General features: G+C 37.6%; 1 protein-coding gene across 2 annotated transcripts in view; it reads left to right on the top strand.

Moving 5' to 3' along the window:
* The window catches only part of CWF19L2 (CWF19 like cell cycle control factor 2), a 156,637-nt gene that overhangs the window by 33,993 nt on the left and 94,986 nt on the right, over positions 1-27,658 (top strand). For both annotated transcript variants that reach the window (XM_057316733.1, XM_026505860.4), the window contains 4 exons: positions 4,616-4,726; positions 5,486-5,605; positions 11,718-11,811; positions 19,754-19,869. In XM_057316733.1, coding sequence (XP_057172716.1) covers positions 4,616-4,726; positions 5,486-5,605; positions 11,718-11,811; positions 19,754-19,869 — 441 coding nt within the window. The remainder of the gene's footprint in view (positions 1-4,615; positions 4,727-5,485; positions 5,606-11,717; positions 11,812-19,753; positions 19,870-27,658) is intronic.

Raw genomic sequence — 27,658 nt, 5'->3', positions numbered from 1 at the left:
AGAAAAAGAATAAAAAGAAAAGGAATGAAGGCAGGCAAGTTCTGCAGAATGGTCTAGGTATCACTGTTTTGTGAATGAATAATAAGAATACTAAGTGTATCACTGATGCTTCTTTCATTCAGTGGCTGGTTTTTAATGCTTGAATGCTGGCTGCTAATTGAAGTTTCTAACTAGGGCTAGTGGAAGAGTAGAAAAAGAGGATTTAGTTAATTTTAGTGCACCTTTACTGAATGTCAGCTCTTTGTCAGACACTGGTATAGACACAGGGAATATAAAAATAGAGGTGTTTTTTTTTTTTTCCAGGTGTTTGGGGAACTCATTTTCTAGTTAGATAAATAGATACATAATTTCAGTATGTAATCTCATAATGCCAAGGCAGAACAATGTAGCCATTGGTTAAACAAGTTAGTTGAGTTTTCTCTCCTATGAAGGAAGTCAGGTAGGCATTCTGGGACTAAGGCTTCTGCTGTTCTGGTACTCCCTCATCATTACAGTCTTACCTCTTAGTCTAGACAACAAGAAAGAGGATACCCTCTCTTTCATAATTTGACTTCCAGAAAGTCGCACATAATACCTTTATTTCCATGTCATTGGACACTTGATCATAAGTCTTCACTTTACAGCAAAGGAGGCACATTATGTCTCCAAATAAAATAGGGTTCTTTTGGCAAGAAAGAAGAGCTTTGTGACAGGGAACCATAGAAGAGGTCAGATGTGTTCTCTTTATATTACTCCCAGGTGTATTTAGGGTGGGGGTTGGAAAAAGGAAGGGGAGCAGGAAAAACTGGAGTCCAGGAAACTAATTTGGTTATTCCAGTTGTCTAGGTGAGAGATAAGATGTGATCTAGGATACTTTAAGGGAAGGGGCATGTATTAGTTGGGGCTCTGGGTTGCAGGTAACAGAGATCAAACTTAAATTAGCTTTTTCAGAACAAAGAGCAATTTATTATGAGAGTACAAAAGTCTCCTAGGACACGTAGGTGTGAGAATGCAGCTGGGTTTCAGGAATGGCTGGAATTAGAGTGTGAATGCTTTTATGAATCATCTTGCCATCCATGTTTGTTTCTCTCTGAGTTCAATTTTTTTTTTTCTTGGTAACAGATCAGTTTTTTTGCTGAATTCTATTCCTCATGACAAAAATAGCTTCTGCCAGTGCATTTCCTTTTCTCTTTAGTTTTAGAGCAGCCCCATTTAGTCTTGATTTCAAATTCCTGGAGAGTAACTCAGATTGATATAAATTGGGTCAGATACCTACCTTTGAACGAATCAGCTGTGGCCAGGGATGGAAGTGGGCTCCCATGGTAGGCATGTGGTGTTCACTTTATGGTGTATTTGAGAAATACTTTGGAAATGAAAATAGTATGTTTAAATGGGAGGGTTAAGTTGATTCTGAGATTGTTGACTTGGATAAGTGGGTGGTTGGTGGTACCATGTAATTGAATTCAGTAATAGAGGAGGAGGAACAGGTTTTATGGAAGAAATGATGAGTTAATTTTTTGTTCTTTTTGAGTTCAGCATGGCTGGTTAAATCACTGAAACTTTGGGTAGACAAATTTGAAAGATATCAGCACAATTGGTGGTCATCGGAGGCATGAGAGTGGATTTAATGGCCAAAGGGGATGTTTAGAGATTGAAAAAATGTAGTGGGCAAAGAATGGAACCCCAAACAACATTGATATTTAAGGGCTGAGCAAAGGAGGAAAAGTGCATGAGGGAAATAGAGAAGAAACTAAGAATGGGAGGAGAACTGGGAGAGGTCATGGAGGTTGAGAAAGTGAGTTATCCAGAGTTGTATTCAGCAGAGGTCTCGGGAGATAAAGATGGAAACATTTTGCTGCATTGGGCAAAGTGGAAACTATTGGTGACCTTTGAAGAAGTTTTAGTACGTTAATGGAGACATTAGCCATACGGTAGAGTTTGAGGATTGGGTGAGAGTGAGAGGATGTGCAGGCAGAAGGTATAGACTGCTGTTTTAAGAATCTGGCTAAGAGTAGAGGTTGGAAGATAAATGGCTGCTAGAGGGAGATACAAGGGCAATCAAGGTTCCCCTTCTTCCTGCATATTCACACACAGACACACACACACACACACACACACACACACACACACGATGGGGAATACTTGAGGATATTTCTAGACCAGTAGAGAGCTTTGGCTGAAGCTACAAGAGAAGGAGACAATTGATGGTGCAGGGTCCTAGAGGAACAGGAGTGGTTGGGGCCAAGATCTGTGGAGAAGGACCTGCCTTGAAGAGAAAGAGTTAACAGGAGGTAAGGATAGTCACAGGCATAAATAGTTTTGTTGGAGCTTGGGTAGGAAGCTAAAGTGGCTTCATTTTTATTGATCAAGGAGGAGGAGAGATCCATTTGCTGACTGTGTGGGGAATGATGTTTAAGAAGATGATGAGCATCACCTCTGCTAAGGTATTAAGCAAGGATACAAGCTAGGCAAGAGCAGATGTGGTTGTTGTCTTCATAGAACTTACTGTGAGATAGTAACCAGATAGTCACACAAGTAAGTGTAAAACTTACAAATGCTTCAGGGGCGCCTGGGTGGCACAGCGGTTAAAGCGTCTGCCTTCGGCTCAGGGCGTGATCCTGGAGTTCTGGGATCGAGCCCCACATCAGGCTCCTCTGCTATGAGCCTGCTTCTTCCTCTCCCACTCCCCCTGCTTGTGTTCCCTCTCTCGCTGGTTGTCTCTATCTCTGTCAAATAAATAAATAAAATCTTTAAAAAAAAAAAAAAAAAAACTTACAAATGCTTCAAAGGGGAGGGGAGTAAGCCAAGGGAGTGGAAGAGAGAGCTCACCAGGGACCAGTAAGAGGAATACTAGCTGTGATGGAGAGTCTAGCTCAACCGAAGTTGTAAAGGTTATGATGGTTGGGTTTATGCAGGGGTGGAGATGGTTTGCAGCTTTGGTGGTGAAGCAGCTGATGGCCCTGATCAGTGACTTTCCAATGATGGGTTAACATCTTGTAGGATAGAGAAAACTTGTAATTTTAGAAGAAGGCCTTCGAGGGGCGCCTGGCTGGCTCATTTGGGACAGCATGTGACTCTTGATCTCGTGGTTTTAAGTTCAAGCCCCACACTGGGTAGAGATTACTTAAAAATAAAATCTTAAAAAAAAAAAAAAGGAAGAAGGCCTTCAACAGAATCCTGTGGAACACTAATGTAAACATTTTTTAGCATGATATTAGCAAATTGGCACTCCCCCAAAGAATGTGCTAACTTTTTCAGATTATACACTCCCTTTTTAGTGGATAACACCAAGTGGTAGGAACCAAGTCTCTAAATTGATTTTTTTAAAAAGTTTTTATTTAAAGTCCAGTTAGTTAGCACATAGTGTTATGTTAATTTGAGGGGTACAATACAGTGACTCAACACTTCCATACATCACCCTGTGTTCATCTTGACACGTGCAGTCTTTTCTAAATTGATTTGACAATGTAAACATGAGTAGGCCAGAAACGTATTTATAGTGATTATCTTAAAAATTATAACTATATATGTAAGTAGCTATTTCTAATGTTTCGGTAAATCCAAATCTAGGCCTAAATGAATGAATGAATGAAGTCTGCTCTGCACTGGGAAACAGTTGGCACTTGAGATGCCAAAGCACAAATATGTTTACTTCACATGGATTATACCTTTTACCAGACATACTGCTGTTCGTCAGTTCGGTAATTATCAAGAACTTTATGGAATGAAGGAAAATTGTTCTCATTCAGGAAATCCTCTTTTTCTTCCCTTGGCCTCCAACTTTCTCTGCTGTGCATTAGCAAGTGTTGTGTACGAGGTGATTTCCAGGATCTTTCCTACACTTACATTGTACGGCTCCAAAGAGTGCAGATGATAGATGCTAGAGCCAGATGATAGAGCCAGACAGATCTAGATTTCTATTCTGGTTCTCCAACTTGGATACCATGTAACTTGGGCAAGTTACCTAATTTTGGGAAGCTTTTCTTATCTCTAAAACCAAATAGTATTTTATGTAGGGTAGTTTTAAGGAGTCAGCTTGAGAACATATGCGAAAGTACTTATTACAGTACTTAACATAGAAGGAGTTGATTGATGTATTTGTGGAAAACAGAACCCAGAACTTGGCATAATGCTGAGCACATAGGGGTTGTTGGCTAAATACTTTGTAGCTGATTTAATAATCCGGTATTTAAACACAGTAACAAAGTGCTTTACCAGCCTGGCTGTTAATTGAGATCTCTGCATTTTTAGACCCAGGGAAATTTGAAAATTTGAAACTTAGAGGCAAAATCATTTACTTGAGTGTTGTTTCCCTTGTTCTAGTTAAACAAAGATGTCAGTATTGCTTAATGTTGGTAGGAACCGAAGCTCTGTGTTGAAGTGAGTTCTCTGCTGTCAGTTCTAATCTTTCGTTTTCGCTTTCCCTCCGCCTGACAACAGTTGTGGTGTTTCATGGGCTTATCCCAGAAGAGTGGGTTTACATGTTCTTTGTTCAAATTTTCAATGTAGCTGTTTAAAGGGGAAGTGTACTCTAAGTGTTTTTTCTAGGAAACTGAGTTTACCATTTAACAGCACAGAATTTTTATATGCAAGTATGCAAGTTTGAGAATTTCACTTACATGCTAAATATTCTTAGAGCTCTGAAGACGAGTGGGTTGAGGCTGTCCCATCCCAGACACCTGGCAGAGAAAAGGCCTGGAAGGTGAAAGGTGAAAATTCAGAAAGAGAAGACAACCCAGTTATTCAGGTAAGTCACCTAATTTTAAAGAAAGAAGTGTGAACAGCTAAGAATAGATGAATGTTAAAATGACAGATGGTTATAATTGCTTCAGGAGAAAAATTAGACTTTGAAAACAGTATACTTGTATGAATAATTCTGGCAGTGATGTTGTTTGCTTAGTCTTCGGAGTTCCGTTCCTCTTCTGTGAGAAAGGGAGTACTGACCTCTGTTCTGGTCCCACAGAGGGTTTCCTCCTTCTAGTTGTTGCTAGAAAAGCACCACTTTCCTCTCCTGTACTGAAGCTCTGTACTGTTACCTGTATCTGAGCTTCCTGCAGTGAGTAGAGTTTGGTCAGTTTTTATTTTCCTTCACCACATCATGTCATAATTTCTGTTAGCAATATTTAGAGTTGAAGAGGTCACAAATTTGGGGCTTTCGTTCATGTGCTGCCGTGAGAATGCGGTTTATACGCTGTTAGCCACAGTGCAGAAAGGTGGAAGGAACTGGTGTTCGAATGCCTATTCTGTGTCAGGCACCGGACTGTGCACCTCAAGTCTTTTCTCTGGTTTACTCCTTAAAACAGCCCTAAAAGGTAGGAATTTTATTCCATTTTATAGGAGAGAGACGAAGGCATTGAGAGACTAAAAAACTTGCTTCAGGATAGGCAAATGTAGGATTTGAGCTGGGTTTCCATGCCTCCAGAGTCCTTGCTGTTATTACCAAGTGTTTATTGTTCACTTCTAATCAATTTAGATTGAAATAACTTTTTTTTTTTTTTTTAAACAGAGAGATGAGTGGATGACGGTTGACTTTATGTCTGTTAAAACTGTGTCCTTATCATCACTCAAAGCTGACAAGGAAGCTATGAGGAAATCAGAGCAAGAGAAAACCCAAGCTCTGGAACAGGTAAGAATATTAAAAATGCTATAACTTTCAATTTACCTTTAATAAGCAATGAGGTATTTATATAAATGCACTTTTACTTGTGAAATATTATCTTTTGCGGTATTTAATACCATTAGTGGGAACAACTATGAAATGTGATAGAAGTTCTTAAAGATGAATCTCCTGTAAGGAGCCAGTTTAATGCTATACTAGATTGATAAATCCAGGGCATGTATAGTTGGGTGAATATTGAGTTTGGTTCACAGCTTGGATTCATAAGGGTTTCGGGCTTGAACTGTGTTGCGTGTGTGGTCTGAAACTCTGCAAGTGACATTTTATTTGAAAGTACTCTTGTGGTGATAGTGCTTTGAAGTGCTTGGCGGGAGTGAACGCCAGTATTTTCTGGAGGGTCACACTGTCAATTTAGGTGTCACAGGTTTCCCAGAAGAGAGCTTATGATCTAGAATCACAAAATACATGAAAATGCAAGGATAGTCCATGAATGGCAGTCATCTAAAATAATGAACAGTAGAATCAGACCCACAAAACCTTTATCTGTTGGAGTACTTAATAGCTTTATATGGTAACAGGAGGTAATGAAAAATGTAAGAAATAAAATCTTATTATGAAGGCAGATCTGGCAAAGTGCCAACAAGAACTTACAGAAGTAAAAAATATCACAATTGGATTTAGAATTAGAAACTCAGTAAATGAGTAAACAACAGATTGAATACAGCTGAAGAGAGAATTAGTGAACAAGAAGATTGTCTTTAAGAGTTTACCTCGAGGAGCTCCTGGGTAGCGCAGTCGTTAAGCGTCTGCCTTCGGCTCAGGGCGTGATCCCGGCGTTCCGGGATCGAGTCCCACATCGGGCTCCTGCGCTGGGAGCCTGCTTCTTCCTCTCCCACTCCCCTGCTGTGTTCCCTCACTCACTGGCTGTCTCTCTGTCAAATAAATAAATAAATAAAATCTTTAAAAAAAAAAGTTTACCGTGAACACACCATAGAGGGACAAATAAATGAAAAAGGTGAGAGTGATCGTAAGTCCTGTCAGCAATGTTGTTTTGTGTCCCCCCCCCCATTTAATTTTAATTCTGAAAATGCAGGTGTGGTACATGGTATTGGTTTATTAATTAAGCACCTACTCACGTGGAACATTGGAAGGCAGGGGTTTTGGGAGCAACTTGACTCAGCTCTGGAACATATCTTTGTCTCTGGGACGTGACGGAGTTGGAGTCATTGTATTCAGAGAGGAGAGGCCGAGTACACATAGCACTGGGGGGGGGGGTGACCATGCTCAGTGGAGCTGTGTGAGGTCTGGAAGTTGGGATTATCCAGGCCATGACAAGCTTGCTTCTGAAATCCTGCTCTGCTATTGGTGGGCATTGATGTGTTGGTGTGTTAGGGTAACCCTGGCTTGTGGTCTTATGTTTTGTTTGTATCCTGTTTAGGCCTGTTCTCCATATCAAACCATAAAACATAGTAAACCCTTGAATACCTTTAATAGATGGAAATAGTGACCAGTTATTCTTAGAAATACAATGACATAAAACCATATTCATTTTCCTGAGAAATGGTAATCATTTTGTCCTATCTCACCACCTTTCCAGCTCCGAATTCCAATCTTTCTAATGAACATAATCTTTTCTTACAAACTCTTATATGAACTTCTCTGATTCATTCGAGCCAGCATCCATGGATCTGCTCAGTTGCCTATGAAAAGTTTTTGTCTTTTGCATGTATATTATCTTTGTCATTCCTGCTGAAGTGTCCCTTATTAGTTGTATGTCTTCTCTTCTGTATGCCTCAGTTGTCTCATCTGTACTGGAGTGGAGTTCGTGTGTGTGATGAACTGGGGACGGCCTCTGGAATGGGTTCAGGCCCTAATTCAGTCTTGTGTGAACAATTTCAGTAAGCTCTTCATTTCTCACCCAGCCTCCTATGACGGATATCAGGCTAATCTTTCCAAAAAAAGTACAGCTCTGATCATGGTGTTACTCTGTTTAGAAGTCCTCGTGATTCAAGGGAAGGGGAATGTCTTAGCCATCTCTAATGTCCTTTCTGGTGGAAGAATCTCCACTGGTGGTATTTTGTGCCACCGTCTTTCCTCATTCTGTCCTTGAGGATATGGAGTAAATTTTCTTCTGGAAAATTTGGAAAGAATGCACTGGGCCTATGCGGCTTAGCCCTGTGCTTCCATGCTTATGGACCAGGCTGCCTGTAGAGGCCGTGTGGGGAGTCAGGGGAGGTGGGCTTGGCTTGGTGCTGACTACACCTGGGAACGTCTGCCTCATTGTGCTGTTCAGTTAATAGGCCCATTTGGTTTTTACTGAAAGAAAAATTCTCTTCCAATTTAGCCTTCATCAGCAATAAAGTTCGTTTTTGTCTTTTATTTCCTTAAGGTTTTGTTGTATTTCTGAACTTGTTCAGAGCTTGGATGGAAAACAAAGATGGCATATTTATTCTTCTCCTTTAAAGGCCCCCCACCCCCACCCCAGAGCTGCCATGAATAGAGTCCAAACACATTGGATTGGATTCTTTCTCTTAGGTAATTTGTACCCCAGCCAAACTAGTTTCATCACCTTCCCTCGTGTATCTTTGCAATTCCCGTCTCTGCATCTTTGTTCATCTGGTTCTTTCTAAGTGAATTCCCTTTCTCTCTGTAAGTCTGCATTTTGTTTATCCTTCAAGGTCTAACTTGATCTGTACTATGAAATTTTTCCTCTTTAACTGAAATAAATGAACCTTGCCTTAGAATCATATGTTGATTCTTATAATGTGGGTGGGGATAAAATGAAGATAATGGGAGGAAGTCTGATGATGATCCTTAAGTTTCAGTGTGAAGCGTGTTGATTTTATGTCTCCTCGGGTTTTTCAGGATATCTTTTGTGCTCTAGGCTGGTGTTTTTCAAAATGTAGGTCATATAATTGATTTATTGCAATCGGCACTTAAAAATATAAAGTATCAGTGTGTATTACATGTAATAAAGATACAGTTTGTTTCCTAAAGCCTCTGTTTTGGACACACACACACACACACACACACATAAGCAAACACATATAATCTCTCTTCGGGTGAAGGTCAGAAAAAGGTTTGCAAACACATGCTCAAGGCTGTGTCTTTGTCGTCTGGGCCTCTTCTGCCCACACTGTGCTGTGATCTGTGGGCGATGGCATGTATCTGTAGACCTAGTCTATAGACCGTTATAGAGATGCGTACTGGTTTTTCAACTTTCTTTTACAAGCCGGAGATGTCCCCACCCCAGTCCTTGGCTTCATCTGGTGAACTGGCTCCATTCCTGAAGCGCTTGCCGCAGTTGAACTAAGGGCTGTTACTTTCTGCTTGCACATAGAGCCCAGTAAGGTCTGTGGTTTCACGTCACTTTACCACTTTGCATTCTGTTCTGTTCTGGTCCACAAAGATCTTGTTTTGAACTGAAGTATGTTTTATATTTTGTGTATCTTTTCTGTTTGTCCTGAGCAAGGAGATTGTGATGAATGGAACCTTTATAAGCCATTTTGACTAGAAGGGCTGAGAGTGTTTTAGAGATTGATTTATATGGATATATTTTATTTTTGGTTCATTCCTTTTAATCGCTATATAGTCTTCCATCATCTAACTATGCCATACGGTAGATGTCCATTTCTTGTGGGAATCTGTGGACATCGGCATTGTTTGCTGTCTTTCATTATTTACAAACAGTGCCAAATGAAGCTCTGTGTGTGTATTTTCTCACACGTGTGTGTAGACTTCTCCCTGGTGCACATCTAGAAGTGGAATTGCTCAATTGTAAGATATGCACCTGTCTTCTTTTACAAATACTTGCAAAGAGATTGTAAGTTTATACTGCCCCAACAGTGTATGTCTGTCTGTCTGTTTCTTTCTTTTTTTTTTTTTTAAGATTTATTTTTTTGAGAGAGAGAGAGGGAGTAGGGACAGAAGGTGGGGGAGAGAGAGAATCCTGAAGCAGACTCCCCCTGAGCAGGGAGCCCAATGCAGGGCTTGATTCCAGGACACTGGGATCATGACCTGAGCTGAAGGCAGACTCTTTTTCTTTTTTTTAATGATATGTTAGTCACCATACAGTACATCATTAGCTTTTGATGTAGTGTTCAATGATTCATTGTTTGCGTATAACACCCAGGGCTCCGTGCAATACGTGCCCTCCTTAATACCCATCGCCGGCCTATCCCAGTCCCCCACTCCCCTCCCCTCTGAAGCCCTCAGTCTGTTTCCCAGAGTCCATAGTCTCTTGTGGTTCATTCCCCCTTCTATTTACCCCACCTTCATTTTTCTGTTCTTTCTCCTAATGATCTCCCTGCTATTCCTTATGTTCCACAAATAAGTGAAACCATATGATAATTGTCTTTTGAAGGCAGACTCAACCTGCTGAGCCACCCAGGTGCCCAACCAACAGTGTATGTTTCTCTACCATTCATAGTAGCTATATGGTCAAACTTAAATTTTTGTCATGCTAAGTGAGAAATAGCATTTCATTGTTTTTATATGCATTTGACTGATTACTGTGAGAGATCTTTCCATGTTTTTTTTTTGTCATTCAGATTTCCTATAGTATGAACTGCTTATGTTTTGCTTATTTTTCTTTTAGGGTTGTCTTTTTCCTACTGACTGGTGGTAGTTGTTTATATATCCAGTCCTTTTACTGTTGTATATTTTCAAATAATATCTCACAGTTTGTCTAGACTGTTGTCAAGTCTCCTCAGTGTGTAAGTCCAGCCTTTTGTATCCTGTTGATTGAGAAGCTGGCGTGTATCTCTTTGAGTGTGTGCACAAGACCACTGGAAGAAATTCTTTGATTATAGACCCTTGAAGTTTCTGTGGTAGTCTAACAAGGGAGGTGATGGAATCTTTTTTGGTACAAACCAAAAATCAAATCCTTAGGTTTTGCTTATCTTTCTATGTTAACCTTGAACTTAAATTTTGTACTTTGAAGATTCTGTAATGTTGTGTCAGCTCATGAATATTTTTTAAAAGCTTTTAAAAAATTTTTTTATCCACCATTTTTGTTTCCAGTAGTATGGTTAGTTCATAGTACTAGGAAATAACATTTAACTCTTTTCATTCTTCTCCATGTAGTCACTGTATTAGCTCTGAGAAACATTTTCTGACCTTCTGAGGTCAAGTCAGGTGCCCCTGTCTGTGGCTCTCTAGCATGTTTTACCTTCATAGCACTCACCCCTGTCGGACTTGCTCCATTGTCTTTCTCTCGTCTCCGGGCCGCCATTGCTCTGATGGGAAGGACTGCCTGGCTTACTCCTTCGAGCCCCAGTGCCTGGCACAGGGCTCGGAGCACAGGAGGCGCTTGAATGGTGACGAGGTTACCATCAGCTCTTTTCCAATTGTAGCCACCATCATCTGACCAGATTTCTGCCTGTGATCTTGCTTTTCTTCAGTTTTTCCTCCACTCTGAACCCACTTTGCTCTTGTGTAGTTCAAAGCCGGTCACTTTCATGATTCACCGTTGCCCCAGCATAAAACCCCGACAGTAGTTGGCCCTCATCCCTGATGAATCTACAACCTAATCTCTTATCACTACTCACTCATACTTCTAGGTTTTAGACAGTCTGGATCATTTTAAGTTCCTTGAAAGTTTTCTGTTTCCTCGAGGGTTTTATGAACATGCTGTTATTCCTTTTCCCTGGAAAATCTCTCTGCCTTCTTCCCTCACCAAAGAGAATTTGGCTAAATCTTGCTCCTTTTTTAGGTCTGAGGCTGCACGTATTACTGCCTCTAGAAAGTCCCTGATCTTTCAATGCGAAAGAGGTTTAATTTGTGTGTGGCTCTAGCACTCTGCACTTCTGTCCTCAGAGCCCTTGTCAGTTACTTGTTTATTGTCTCTGTTCCTCACTATGTCATAAGCTATCAAGGGCTGAGTTAGGCATATTGACTGTTTATTAGGCCTTCTGCATCTAGAGCATTTCTGATTGATAGTAGGCATGAATGTTAATTTAGATGTTATTTTTTGCAAGTTGCAGAAGAGGGTCTCTTAGGAGTGTTTTAAATATTTGTCCAGGGTTGTAACTGTTAACCAAGTCTCAGATATATTATTTATTAACATATTTTATGGTGAGGTTATTTTTAAATTATGATCTTTGAAAATGTTTCGTTCTAGTCCAGACTGCTGGAGAGAGAATTGAATCCATACTGGAAAGATGGTGGGACAGGTCTTCCACCAGAAGACTGTAATGCGTCATCAGTTACCAAAGGTATCTCTAGATTTTGGTTGTACCCCCACAGGCGTGTCTTATAACTTGGTATTCCCAAGGGAATGACCAAAGGTAGTACAATGGCAAGATTTGGTTATTTAAATATTAAATATTTCTGCTTGGTGCTATAGTTTTGATCATGTCCAGAACTCTCTGTGTTTGTTTCTGGATTTGCAAAACAACTGTAAGTTTATTGATTATCTGATGTGGAATCCATATGGTTTCATGTTATGAGCACCTGTGGATTATTACTGAAGGTTCAGATAACGTAACGACAAAGCAAATAAAACGTGTGCAGTCTTTTGAGGCCTTATTTAAATGGGAAGATTATTTTAACTATGTTTGGGAGCAAATTGATTAACTGTATATATTTTTATACTTGATAATGTTTCCATATTTGAGTTTCAGTTTTGGATGGATTAATACAAAGTATGATTCCATGAAGATATAATAATTCATTTTAATACAAACTCTGTATTAAAATGTAAAAAAGTATCAAGTCTGAGATCTCATGAAAATAACGTATAAATATTAAAGATGTGATTTCGTATCTTCAGAAACTCCTACTTTGCCAGCATTCATAAAATTTGTTATTTACCTTAGGATAGTGCTGTTATTTTCCAGCAGATGGAGATAAAATATTTAAGTGTCACGTAATCACACTTGATACCCTAATTTTAAAAATATTTATATGCCAATTAGGTGTTACGGTGACTAGTCCATGAACAGTTTATGTAACTGCGGCTAACCCACAGCAGAGATAATGGCATTGTCAGTTATTATGTTATCTTTTCCTTTTACAGGTTCATCAGAATATTTTCCTGCTTTTTGTTGTATTATTTATTTTTATTTTGGCCATTCATAAAAATTCTTTTTATGTTTTATGTGGAGATATCCGTAGAACCACCCTGGGGGATTGTTTATGTTTTTTCTTTAGTGGTTTTGCCGAAGCTATTAGTAATTGTAGCATTGTCTTTATTGCTTTTCAGCATGGGAGAAATGTCTCTGCTGGGTTGTAACACAGTCACTGTCGTCACACAAGAATCTCTTTTTTTTTTTTTTTTTTTTTTTTAAAGATTTTATTTTATTTTATTTTATTCGACAGAGATAGAGACAGCCAGCGAGAGAGGGAACACAAGCAGGGGGAGTGGGAGAGGAAGAAGCAGGCCCACAGCGGAGGAGCCTGATGTGGGGCTCGATCCCAGAACGCCGGGATCACGCCCTGAGTCGAAGGCAGACGCTTAACCGCTGTGCCACCCAGGCGCCCCACACAAGAATCTCTTTGAGATGATTTTTTAGTAATTTAAAAGCAAAAGTTTAGGGCCGTAGGTTAGCTCATGGAACCATTACTATGTTGACCCAATTTTTTGATCCAGGCTTTTGCCGCACTGTTGTCAGAGGACAGTTAGTAAATTAACCTGTGGGGAACACTGAGAATTGACAAACTGAATCTTTGGGTATTTGCAGCCAATAGGTTCTCAACTTCTTGACTGTGGAAGACTCGAAGTTGTACTGTAGGTAGTATCTTTCAGCGGGCTGAAACAGCATAATCTAAGACACGATGAGAAAAATGACCTAATATAAAGCTTTTAGAGAGCCTTTTTTCTTTTCCCTTTCATGTCAGGCTTTCACCACCTCCCTTTCCCATATTATTCTTAGTTAGAAGGAGGAAAAATGACAGCTTCTGTCTGTCAGAGGTTCCGATCCCAGAGTTGACATTAAGTTTTAGGTGATCTGCAGGTTTGACTGCATATGCAGATAGTGCAGTCGTTGTGTTTAGACGAGTGGTAGGGCTGAGCTGGTTAGCCACCTAACAGTGTTACCGCTTGAGTATGAAGGAGCTGTGCAGCGGTGACAGAGTGGTCGAGTTGAGGACTCAGAGTTTGGAGTTAGGCTGCTTGGGATTAGAATTTTGGCATTTCCACTTAGTAGCTTTGTGATTTTGGGAAAGTTTCTTAACCTCTCTGAGTTCAGTTTATGCATTTTTTTAAACGTTTTTACTTAAATTCCAGTTATTTAACGTAGTGTAATCTCAGTTAAAGGTGTACAGTTTAGTGACTCACCACTTCCATACAACACCCGGTGCTCATCATGACAGGTGCCCTCCTTCATCTCCGTCACCTGTTCCCCTATCCCCCCCACCTCCCCTCTGCTGACCATCAGTGTGTTCTCTGGAGTTAAGAGTTACAGCTCTAGTTTTTAATTCCTACTTTACAAGAAGAGTTTAAGTAAATTCTTCAAGTTCATGGCTAGTAAGTATCCAAACCACAATTAGAATCCAAATGGCTGGGCTCCAGAGCCCGCTCACTTCCTAGCATGCTCTTCTGTGCCTCTCAAAGATGGAAGGGGAGTGTACTTTCACCCTTCATTTTGTCATACATCTACATCGGATTTTTTTCTAGAGTGAGCATGTAATTTGTATTTGAAAAAAATCTGTTTAAAACCAGCCAGCTTAATTTGATGTCAAGTTCAAGCATTTAATGTTCTGCCAAATTGGCACATCCAGAGGTTAAGGAAAATAGCTGCATAAGGACATATCCACACACAGTCAAAACCCCAGAATGATTCAATGTGGTATTAACTTATTAAGGCTCATTTTTTAGGGATAGAAGGAAGAGTTTTTCTGGTACTGTTTGTTGCCAGAGGTTTCATCCTTGCTTATGGAAGCAAATTTTGCGACTCAAAAGCATAAAGTAAAGCAGAAGTTTCTTGCTTAAAATATTTTTAATGGGAAATGTCCTTTATGCAGCATAAAATGGAAAGAATGGAGAGAATAGAAAAAGTCTGCTAGCTACATCTGAACCAAGTCCGCTTCTCTGTGCACCACGCCTGGGCCACGTGATCTCCTGATTGTGCCCTTGCCAGCCCCTCTGTGGTCTGCTTGCTGCCCCTCTAACCGGTTCTCCACAAGACAACCATAGCGGGGTTCTCAGAAAGTAAGACCAATCCTGGCATAGGCCTCCTCCTCTAAAATTCTTCAGGGTATCCCGTGGTTTCTGGGGTAGAAACAAACAGCCTTTGGGAGGCCAGGCAGCCCTTGTGCACTCTGATGGCTGGCAGTGGGTGCTCCTCCTGCAGGCCTTTGTTTACGGGGCACACAGGGCCTTTGCACAGGTTCCCCCTCCATTACCTGGCTAACTCCTACTTGTTTTTCAGAGTGAGCACTGCTGCAGCTTCCTCGGAGGGGCCTTTCCTGACCCCCAGACCAGGCTGTGAGCTGCTCCATGTGCTGGTAGCTCTGTGTCCCTTGGCTTCAAGACCCTGACTACAGTAGAGATTTCACATGTATTCACATGCTTTTGGAACGCCAATCTCCAATGAGTTTTTCTGCTATGTACGGGTGGAGAGTGGCTGCTTCTGCTTACCTTTTATCCCCAGAAGCTAGTACTATACCTTTACTAAGTGAATAATGTGATAAGTTACCGAGCCAAAGTACTCTGTAAAGCAGAATTTGAAAAAAACAGCATTTTGGTGAATGTGTGTTGTTTTATCATTCTTTTCATTATTACCTGGTTAAACTCAGTTTAGAAATGAAACGAGAAAGATAAATTTTATATTATCCAGTTAAGCTATTGAATATTACCTACAAAATACGTACGCACCTGTATTTTATGTAAGAAAAAAATGGTTTCTCAGTCTTCACATAACACGCACTCCATGTAGGAATAATAGTAGTCAGCATTAAATACAATTCTATTTTCATAACAACCATGCACCTTTATATCAGAGCATTCATGGGATATTGCCTCTTAACCTAAATTTACAGTAAAAGATATTTTCAGAAATAAGTACTTATGAAATTGACAAGCTGCAACAGGTTCTTGAGGCAAATAGCTCTAAAGGCTGGACCGAAGGCTGGTTAGTTTCACGTTGTCTAGAAACAGCTTCACAAATCACTCAGAAAATCAGCCCAGAGGTAATCATAGTAAAGCACATTTCCCTTCTGTTCTTGGAGCCCATCTTGCTTGAGAGTGGATCGGATAGTGCCTGTTGTTGAAGAAAGCGGTGGGGCCTGACCCTGATACGTAAGCTTTGATTCTGGGTCAGTTTCCTGGCATGGGCTGGTCAGCACTTACCCTCCAGAATCTTTGTCCATGAATTTCAGCAAGTAAGCATCAGCCTTCTCTTTTCCTTCAGCTCTGCGGCCTTTTCTGAGAAATTGTGAATATCCATCTCAGATGCGTTTACTGTGGCTTTTTTTTTTAAGAGTTAACACTCCATTTTGTCACCGGAAAGGCAGAAGTGACCTCTCAAAGCAGCCACGGCAGCCTGGGTAGAATACGAATGGAAACCAGTGGGAATCCCACAGGATGTACAAAGTAAAAGGTCGTTGTAAGTGCTAGGGAGGGAGCTTCCCAAACCACGTTATCTGGGAGTGTGAGAGTGTGGAGAAGAGCACGGCCCTGACGGACTGCAGCCGGTCCTGGAGCCCGGCGTGGTGGCACCATGTGCACTGGAACTGGGTACCCCTCTCCGGGTGGGGCCCGGTGGCCAGCACTGCTCACCACCTGCCTGTCCCTTTCCAGAGAAGTCGTGCAAGGAAAGTTCATCAGTTGCCGCCTTAGCGCCATCACAAATCACCCCGTGGCAGCTCTGCGTAGCGCTGTTGTCCTGCAGCCCGCGCCTCCCCAATTTACTCATTTGTGAGAGGCAATAATCACGGTACTGGGCTCATGTAGCTATTGTGAGGATTCAATGAGAAGAGCTTTTAGCTCGATACCTGGGAAACAGAAAAGACTTAATAATGATGACTGTCAAATACTTGAGTCCTTATGATGAAATGTTTTGGGAAGATTTTATGAACAGGTGTTTTTTTTTTTTTGTAATGATTGAGGTGCCATATTTCAAAAATTAATTCGTTAATCTTGATCTTTTCTCCTTAGAAAAAATTAAGTGTACAACTAAGTAAAGTGTTCTCAGCATTCATACAGAATTATTTTAAACCATATTTTAGTAATGGGAATATTTGTATAATTTTAAAGTTTACATGGCACATTAACATGTGAGCTCATTTTCCCAGCAGCCATGTGAAGATAGCAACTTCAGTGTGATTGTCCTAAATTTATAGCTCGGGAAACTAAGGCTGGGAGGCACTGCTAGTTTGCTTGTGGTCATATGAGTGGTTCTAGAACCCAGGTCTTCTGACAGCTCGTCCGGGTTTAGTTACTTTGGACTCTTCACTATGAGACTGTATTTGCTGCTCCGTAGTTAGTAGAAATTATTGCCTACAGACTGTTCTGATGTACTTCTGTTCTGTCTATGTATATTTTTTCCTCTATTTTTTGGCTTTCTCTTTTAGACTATTTTGAATTGGAAGAAATTTCACAAGTGGCTTTTACCAACTGCCCTGTATTACCGAAGCAAAGGTCCAGGGAAGTCAGAGATTTGATTAAGATCTTACAGCTAGTTTGTAGGAGGAACAAGACTAATATCTAGGTCTCCTGATATTTAGTTTATTGCTATTTTTTTTATTATTTATCTTCTGAGAAAAATGGGGAATGCAGCCTGGATTCATTTGGATGTATTTTGTGTCTAACAGTATAACCTTTAATTATGATGGGAAACATATACTTTTAGTCTCTTAAGTTTTTGCTTCAGATATAGGTATATATTAAAGGTATACTGTGAGTTTACTGTACTTACTTGATATATCTTTATGTCATCATAGTGGATAGGGACTATGTTTTATTCATGTTTTTACTTCCTACTATGTTTAACACATTTTCATATTCATAGTAAATATTTACTAAATATTTGTTAGAGTGAATTTCATGATGAATGGTGCTGCAAATTGTTATTTTTTTATTTGCTTTTAAAAATCTGATGATTTTTCCTGTTAAAAATATTTTAGTATTGTATCTCTAATTATAAGATTAATGAGACTATTGAAATAGAACATATAACCAACTAAAGATATTATTATATAAATATTTCTAAGATTGTGAATTTTACTCATAACTGAATTCACTGAAAATTTTTATTCTTGTTTGATTTCCTTGATAAATGTTAACACAGAAGAATAAAAGTCTTCCTTTTTCTTTGAGATTTTTTTTCTCTGAACTAAGTTGATGTATTGGTGGTTGTTCAGAAAATCTTCATTCTGCCCATCAGCATTTTATCATTTTCATAGATAACTCTGAACTTGTGTAGCTGGGATATTAACATAGGTATTAAAAGCAGTGGGTTTCTCTTTGTGTAAATTGGGGATTTAGACTAACTTTCTTCACTAATTGCATTGTTAATTTTGAACTCATAGACTATATAAAATAAGAAAAAGAGATCAAGTGCAAAATAAACTTGAAAGAAAAGTGAATCATTGAGTTACCTAGAGATCTAGGTTTTGAAGTACAAAATATTTTAGACCTGTAAAGAAAGACTCATTATCTTAAAAGATTTGGATTGCTCAAGGACAAACTTTTGAGATTTGAATGAGACTGGAATTAGAGGATTGAAAAATCTTTTTTTCCTTTCAACTTTTTATTAATATTTAACACATGCAGAAAAGTACACAAGCCGTTAACTGTACAGACTGATCATTTTCCCAAAGTGAAAATCTCCATGTCATCAGCACACCTTTTAAGAAACAGAACATTATTAGCATCGCAAAACGCTCCCTTTGTGGCCCTTCTAGTCTCTATGCTCTTGTCAGAAGGGTGACCGCTGTTCTGCTTTCTAGCACCAAAGTCGGTTTTTCCTGGAATCATGTGGTGAGTACTATGCTCCCTTTTGGTTCCTGCTGCTTGCGGTCACATTTTCAGTCATCCATGTTGTTGTGTAGAGGTGTAGTCATTGATTTTCATTGCTGTATAAGTCTATTTTACGAATATATCATAATTTATGCTATAGACCCGTTTTACTGATGGTGAACTCTTGGATTGTTTTCTAAGCTGGTGTTACTGCGGACTTTCCCATACATGCCTTTTGTGGTCTTTGTGCATTTTTGTTGATTATAGAACTGTGGTGATCCAAAGCAATCCTATTTTTGGACAAGGAAAATCAGGAACAGGGTTTTGGCTTAAGTAATTGATTAGATTTCTTTATGCATATTAAAAGTGTGATGTGTGTAGAAGGAAATACAGGCGCTTAACAAAGTTTGTTGAAGGCATTCAGATTTTCATAGTCGGTAATCATGACTGCATAGAATAATTTATTTTGCTATACATTTCAGTATTATCATCTGTAATTTCCTTATTTGTTCTTCATGGTGTATTTGAGGTAGCTTTTCCCCCGCTATGTGTGTACTTTTATTCTTTATTTCTGAGAATGTCCTGCCTGTTCTTATCTTTGTTTATAGAAATCCCACTCATTGTTTTAAGCCTGGTCTGTAAAATGTTCCCTGACCTTCCATTTAGAAATAATTCATCTCTCTCATTTTTCTATAATTATTTATATTTTTTATTGTTGTTATATATTATCCTTATTGTTATTACTTACATACTCTTACCCTCATACTCTTAGATTGCAGTTTTTTTGAGGATAGTTTTATTTATTTTTGCCTTCCTCAGTCCCTAAAATCTGTACCTTGCATATATAGGTATATAAATAATACGTTGAGGGGCACCTGGGTGGTGCAGTCGATTAAGCATCCAACTCTTGGTTTTAGCTCAGGTGGTGATCTCAGGGTCATGGGATTGAGCCCTGTGTCGGGCTCTGTGCTCAACACGGAGTCTGCTTGAGATTCTCTCCTTCTCCCTCTGTCCTTGCCCTTCCTGTTCGTGCTTTCTGTCTTACAAAAAAATCTTTTTTAAAAAATAAAAATAAATAAATAATATGTTGAATTTTATTTTTTTTTAATATGTTGAATTTTAAATACACTTAGGATTCTTATATGTTCTGGGAAAAATATCTAATTTATACTTTAGAAATTATTATAGAAGCAATAAATATTGATTGTGTTCTAACCACATGAAATGTATAACTGACATTTAGTATTGGAATTTAGTTTCAGTAGTAGAAGATGGTGGATTAAGCTGGCTGAGGAAGTCTTACCAAAGAATGAAGGAACAAGCTGAGAAACAGAATAGGAATTTTGAAGACATTGTGGCTGAAAGATATGGGGTGAGTACTGGTATTAATAAGATAGGTTATTTATAGTTACATGAGAAACCAGTGTCTTTAACTTTGTGAGTGTTTTGTGCCATGAAGCTCTTTTGAATTAAATGGCTATTAAATCTCTATTGACTGCTGAACCCATTTTCCTACCTTTTTTATCATGTAAACTTCTGTAGCATATTTTTATTGACATGATGAATATAGATCTTAAGTATACAACTTAAGTATGTGTGTTTAATGTAAAAATAACATTTTCTCATTGTGAGAAAATTTAAAAATGCAGGAAATCCTCCATGGCACACCTCTTGAGATTAAACACTGTTGAAATTTTGATATATTTTGGAGTTTGTGTTTATTCCAGAGATTTTGTTATACTCTAGAGTTTTGCAGTATAACAGGTTTTTAAAAAATATGTTTTTAAATAAATATATATGTAAAAAAAAAATATATATATATGCACGCACTCTTAAAAGAATGGAACCATAATATTTTACATGATATTTTAGAACCAGCTCCCCCATTTACCATGTGTGGATAATCTTTGTATTTCAGTAGTTAGTAATGTCTTCTTTTTTTTTTTTTTAAGTTCTAGAAAAAAAAGCAGGTTTAGAAAATAAGATTTCAAGAATATGGGCAAGCAAAAAAAAGTGAGAGAAAAATCATCCTTTTTTTTAAAAGAGACTCTGTGTTATATTTTGTTGTATATAGTTTCCCAGATTTTTGTTACATACTTTTAAAAGAAATAGTTTTATTAAAGTAGGCTCATGGAATACATTCTGCTTTTTTCATTTACTAATATAGGTATAGTTGGATGTCAGTAAATATATACATTTTAATGGTCTCTTAATTTTAATATATATTTGTATGGATTTAATGTGTATTTATTTATTTGTCAGTAGAGGGACATTTATGTCTTTTTTTCCCCTGTTGAATAGTGCCGTACCGGTAATCTTTGTTCAAAGCGTATTGCATACTTACCAGAATTTTTCTTAAGATGAATTGCTGTAGGGGCGCCTGGGTGGCACAGCGGTTAAGCGTCTGCCTTCGGCTCAGGGCGTGATCCAGGCGTTATGGGATCGAGCCCCACATCAGGCTCCTCCGCTATGAGCCTGCTTCTTCCTCTCCCACTCCTCCTGCTTGTGTTCCCTCTCTCGCTGGCTGTCTCTATCTCTGTCGAATAAATAAATAAAATCTTTAAAAAAAAAAAAAGATGAATTACTGTAAACAAAATTGTTACTTTAAAGGATATAGATGCTTGAAGTGAGATATATATTGCTGAATTTCTCTATAGAAAGATTAACAAATTACATTTTCGTTGCAATGACTCGTCTGTCACCTGGTTTTCAACAGTACGATTCTCATTCTTTATAGTCTGACACTGTGTTTGATAAACAGATTTTTTTCATTGCTTTTATTTTTATACATTTGTTTTCTAGTGAATTGGTATATTTTTTCATATATTTTTGGCCATTTGTATTTTTAAGTGAATTGATTGTTGGCATCATTTCCCATTTTTCTTTTGGCATATTGATTTCTTTAAGATCTTTTAATAAGTCTGTTCATGTTTTTCTCTTAGTTTCGTATTTGCTTTTTCCTTTGTTTATATTTGCTATGGGTAAGTTTTGAGTATTGTTATCTAACAAAGTCCATCAGGTTTTTCTCTCGTAACTTAATATTCATGCCGTAATTCATTGAAAATCCTTCTTCACCCCAAAATCATAACAATGTATGTCTGTATTTACTGTGAGTACTTGCTCAGTTTTATTTTTTATGCATGTCTTTAATCTTTCTGGAATTTATTTTTGCGTATGGTTGTAAATAGACTTCTAACTTTCCTTAGGTCTTCAGATAGTTGTTTATAATATATTGAATAAATTAATCTTTTCCCACTAATTTGAAATGATACATTTATTATATATTAACTTCTCTCTTATAAAATAAGTCTGTTTTTTACTCTCAAATCTGTTCCATTGATTTTTCTGTTATTTCCTGGAATTAGTATCATACTCTTAGAATTATAGTTTTCAGTAACTCGTGCAGATAGCAGATAAGTAGTGAATACCTAGTATGTGACAGAGTAGGTCTTTTTTTTTATTAGTCATTAAAAAGTTAGCTCTTCATTCTTAACATTTCTTTGTTGTTGTTAAATTTAGAATCATTGTGTCAGGTTTAAAGCTTAAGAGAAACAAACATTTTCCCAAAATTCATCATAAACTTACAGATCTTTTTTGGAATTTTGATATAAATTTAACTAAATGTATTGGTAAATCAGGTATGATTAATATCTTTATAATGTTGAGTCATCTCGTCCTAAAATATTGGATATTTCTCTATTCAAGTTTCATTTAGCTCTTCAGTAAATTCCTCTGTGCAGTTGTTATGCATGGGTCCTTAAGGTCTAAAAAATTTTTCTTCCAGTTGTGTATTGAATCTTTTTTCTTTATGTTTTCAGGCGTTCTGTTGGTGCTAGAATGCCAATTTTCTAAACTCCTGTCATTAAATCTAATTTTTTAAATTGGGTCATCTGGAAAGATAGTTATATGCAAATGATGATTACTTTTGCTTTTTCTCCTCAGTATTATATTAGATCTTATTTGTCCTCTCGAAATAGAATTTCAGAACTTTGATAAAAGCACTGGAAGCTAGTTTTCTTGTTTTTCCATTTAAAATCCTGACTTCCTGCATTTCAGATGAGAGTATCATCTTTAACAAGTATCCTTCCATTCAGAGTTTAGTCAGAGGTTCTGTCTTGTATGTTTGCTTTTATTTTTAAATTAGAAATGTAATAACTTTCAACATCCTTTGAGGTGATAAGATTTTTTTCTTTTACTTGTTAATGACATGAATTGTCTTAATTCATTTCTTAGTGTTGGACCATTCTTGATTCTTTGAATGACTCCTATTGATCATAGTATTTCCTTTAATATACTACCAAATTTGTTAATATTTTATTTTGAATTTATGTCTTCATTTCTGTATGCATATGGCTTTTAGTTTTCCTTTTATGTTATTTTTACTAATTTTGATAGTAGGGGTTATTATTATAAGCTGATTATTTGAATTGTGAAATTTGATATTTCTTAATGTTTTAGAATAGTTAGGAATCACAGAATGAGGCATTTTGAGATAGTTGTTACAAACATTGGCTTTGTAGTCAAATAGTCCTGAATTTCAGTATCAGTTTTGTTCCTGATGTTTTGCAGTGATTTTTTTCCCCATTAAGAAAACATGACTAGTTGTGATGTTTTGCAGTGATGTTTTTTTCCCCATTAAGAAAACATGACTATTTGTATCAACCTCATAGAATTGTTGTGAACATTAATAAAAATTTGGGTGCTTTTCATGTGCCAGACACTGTTGAAGGGATTCATGTATAGTTAATTCTTTTATTACCACAGCAGTACCAAATTATTCTTATTTTGTAAATGTGGAAACTGAGGCACACGGGTTGACTACCTTCACCATGATTAGATCGTCAGTCAGTAGATTCAAACCTAGGTGTAGTCTCCTAGGACCGTTTAAATGATGTAAAGTAGGTAATACAATGAGCATTGGATAAATTGTGGTCATTGCTGTTTTTGTTGTCTGTATCATTACCATATTTTATTGAATCTAAGAAGCCACTAAGTGTAGACATACCATCATTTCATGTCTAAATAAGGAGGAAAAAGTTGCCTTTGAGGCAATGCTTTTGTTATGAAAATACCCCCCCCACCATTATTTCTGTTCTGTTCATGTTATTCAGTTTAAGAAACATGTTAAATCTGTATTTTTAAATAATTAAAAAAAAAAAGAAATGTTATGGGTTATTTCTGCCTAGGCTAAGATAATAAGTTGAGCATGTTTTGACCCCTCATCTCACTTCTCAGATTTTGTTGAAATAATTTGAAAAAAAATTTAAGTTTTTATTTACTTTCCAGTTAACATACAGTGTAATATTAGTTTCAGGTTACAATATAGTGATTCACTTCCATACAACACCTGGTGCTCATCATGACAGGTGCCCTCTTCATCCCCATCACCTATTTCACCCATCCCCCTGCCCACCTCCCCTCTGGTCACCATCAGTGTGTTTGCTGTAATTAAGAGTCTGTTTCTTGTTTTGCCTCTTTTTTCCCTTCCTTTGCTCATTTGTCTTGTTTCTTAAATTCCACATATGAGTGAAATCATGTGGTATTTGTCTTTCTCTGACTGACTTTTCTTCATAATACTCTCTAGTTCCATGCATGTCATTGCAAATGGCAGGATTTCATTCTTTTTGATGGTTGAGTAATATTCCATTGTATATATACACTACCTGTTTTTTATCCATTCATCAGTCGATGGATACTTGGGCTGCTTCCATAATTTGGCTATTGTAAATAATGCTGCTATAAACATCAGGGTGCGTGTATCCCTTTGAATTAACATTTTTGTATCCTTTGGGTAAATACCTACTAATGTGATTGCAGAATCATAGGGTAGCTCTATTTTTAACTTTTTGAGGAAACTCCATACTGTTCTCCAGAGTGGCTACACCAATTTTCATTCCTACCAACAGTGCAAGAGGATTCCCTTTTCTCCACATCCTCGCCAACACCCTGTTGTTTCTTGTGTTGTTAATTTTAGCCATTCTGACAGGTGTAAGGTGATAACCTCATTGTAGTTTTGATTTGTATTTCCCTGGAGATGAGTGGTGTTGAGCATCTTTTCATGTGCCTGTTGGCTGTCTGTGTGTCTTCTTTGGAAAAATGTCTATTCATGTCTTCTGCCTATTTTTCAATGGGACTATTCATTTTTTGGGTGTTGAGTTTTATAAGTTCTTTATATATTTTAGATACTAACCCTTTATCAGATACGTCATTTTCAAATATCTTCTCCCATTCCAAGGTTGCCTTTTAGTTTTGTTGAATGTTTCCTTCTCTGTGCAGAAGCTTTTTATTTTGGTGTAGTCCCAATAATTTGTTTTCGCTTTTCTTTCCCTTACCTCAGGAGACATACCCAGAAAGAAGTTACTACAGCCGATGTCCAAAAAGTTACTGCCTGTGTTCTCTTCTAGGATTTTTATGGTGTCAGGACTCACATTTAGGTCTTTAATCCATTTTGAATTTATTTTTGTGTATGGCATAGGAAGATGGTCCAGTTTCATTCTTCTGCATGTGGGTGTCCAGTTTTCCCAACACCATTTGTTGAAGAGAATTCTTTTCCCATTGGATATTCTTTCCTGTGTTGTTGAAGATTAATTGACCATATAATTGTGGGTTCATTTCTGGGTATTCTGTTGTTTCATTGATCAGTGTGTCTGTTTTTGTGCCAGTATCCTTACTGTCTTGATGACTGCAGCTTTGTAATACAATTTGAAGTCCAAAATTGTGATGCCTCTGGTTTGCTGTGGCTATTTGGATATTTTGTGGTTCCATTCAAATTGTAGGATGTTTGTTTTAGCTCTGTGAAAAATGCTGTTGGTATATTGATAGGAACTGCATTGAATGTGTAGATTGCTTTGGGTGGTATAGACATTTTAACGGTGTTTGTTCTTCGAATCCATGAGCATGGAATGTTTTTCCATTTCTTTGTATCTGCTTCAATTTCTTTTATTAGTGTTTTATAGTTTATATAGTACAGGTCTTTTTACCTCTTTGGTTAGGTTTATTCTTAGGTGTCTTATTGTTTTTGGTGCAATTGTGAAAAGGATTGATTCCTTAATTTCTCTTTCAGCTGCTTTATTATTGTATAGAAATGCAACAGATTTCTGTACATTGATTTTGTATCCTGCAACTTTACCAGACTTGTTTTTTGGTGGGGTCTTTCTGTTTTTCTATATATAGTATCATGCCCTCTGCAAATAGGGAAAGTTTTACTCCTTCCTTGCTGATTTGGATACCTTTTATTTATTTTTGTTGTCTGATTGCTGTGGCTCGGGCTTCCAGTATTATGTTGAATAACAGTGGTGAGAGTGAACATCCCTGTCTTACTCCTGACCATGGAGGAAAAGCTCTCAGGTTTTCCCCACTGAGGATGGTAAATTTTTTTTGCGGTGCGTTTTCATATGTAGCCTTTATTATGTTGAGGTATGTGCCTTCTAATCCTACTCTGTTGAGGGTTTTTCTTATGAACGGCTGTTGTACTTTGTTAAATGCTTTTTCTGGGGCGCCTGGGTGGCGCAGTCATTAAGCATCTGCCTTCGGCTCAGGGCGTGATCCCAGCGTTCTTGGATTGAGCCCCACATCAGGCTCCTCCACTAGGAGCCCACCTGCTTGTTTTCTCTCTCTCGCTGGCTGTCTGTGTCTGTCAAGTAAATAAATAAAAATCTTTAAAAAAAATAAAATAAATACTTTTTCTGCCTCTTATCCTTTCTTTTATTAATATGATGTATCCTGATTGATTTGTGAATATTGAACCACCCTTGCAAGCCAGGAATAAATCCCACTTGATTGTGGGGAATTGATTTTTTTTAACGTATTGTTCAATTCGGTTTGTTAGTATTTTTTTGAGAATTTTTGCCTCTGTGTTCATCAGGGATATTGGCCTGTAGTTCTCTTTTAGTTGTGTCTTTATCTGGTTTGGGTATTGGAAATGATGGCCTCATAGAATGAATTTGGAAGCTTTCCTTCCTTTTCTGTTTTTTTGGAAGAGTTTAAGAACAGGTATTAAGTCTTCCTTAAATATTTGGTAGAATTTGTTTGTGAAGCCATCTTTTTGATTACTGATTCAATTTATTTGCTGGTTATTGATCTGTTCAAGTTTTCTATTTCTTCCTGTTTCAGTTTTGGTAGTTTATATGTTTCTAGGAATTTATCCATTTCTTCCAGGTTGTCCAGTTTGTTGGCACACAGTTTTTCATAATATTCTTTTATGATTGTTTGTATTTCTGTGATGTTAGTTGTTATTTCTACTATCTCATTTGTGATTTTATTTATTTGCACCCTTTCTCATTTCTTTTTGATAAGTCTGGCTAGAGATTTATTAATTTTATTAATTTTTTCAAAGAACCAGCTCCTTGTTTCATCGACCTGTTTTTTTGTTTTTGTTTTTTTAGTTTCCACATCATTTATTTCTGCTCTAATCTTTATTTTTTCCTTCCTTTTGCTGGGTTTGGGTTTTGGTTGTTGTATTTTTTTCTAGCTCCTTTAGGTTGTTTATTTGAGATTTTTCTTGCTTTTTGAGGTAGGCCTGTATTGCTGTATACTTCTCTCTTAGGACTGCTTTTGCTGTATCCCAAAGGTTTTGGACCACTGTGTTTACATTTTCATTTGTTTCCTTGTATTTTTTTTATTAAATAATTTGAAATTTTAATTCCAGTTTATTATAAGTTTTAAAAATATGCATCTTATTCTTGACAATTGTGTTAAACTTCACAGCTACAAGAACAATTATTTAGACTTAACTATTACGTTTACCATTTGGTTTTTAGTGTTCCTTCTTCTTTTTTCAGCCATCTTTGCCCTAATTCCCTTGTGGTTTGCCTTAATGATCCCGAGTGATTTCCCCTGCACCTAATTAGTAAATTTTGCTTTCTGATTCCTTGTATATTTGAAAATGACTTTCTTTTGTCCTTGCCAGGTAAGTATAGTTTGTGTGAATTGAATTCTGTGTAGAATTATTGCCTTGTCTTTTTCTTTCATAATTTGGTCTTTATTCTGTTATCTTGTAGCTTGTAGTGTTTAGTATTACAGATGAAGAGTTGATAACAGTTTTACTTTCTTTTTTTTTTTTTTTGAAGAGAGGGAGAAGTGGAGGGGAGGTGCAGAGGGAGAGGGAGAGAGAGAATTGTAGGCAGACTGTCCACTGAGTGTGGGGTCTGCTTGATCTCAGG

Source organism: Ursus arctos, unplaced genomic scaffold, assembly GCF_023065955.2.
Source record: "Ursus arctos isolate Adak ecotype North America unplaced genomic scaffold, UrsArc2.0 scaffold_22, whole genome shotgun sequence".
In the NCBI taxonomy this organism is placed as follows: Eukaryota; Metazoa; Chordata; class Mammalia; order Carnivora; family Ursidae; genus Ursus; species Ursus arctos.
This window is presented reverse-complemented; position numbering and strand designations above follow the sequence as displayed.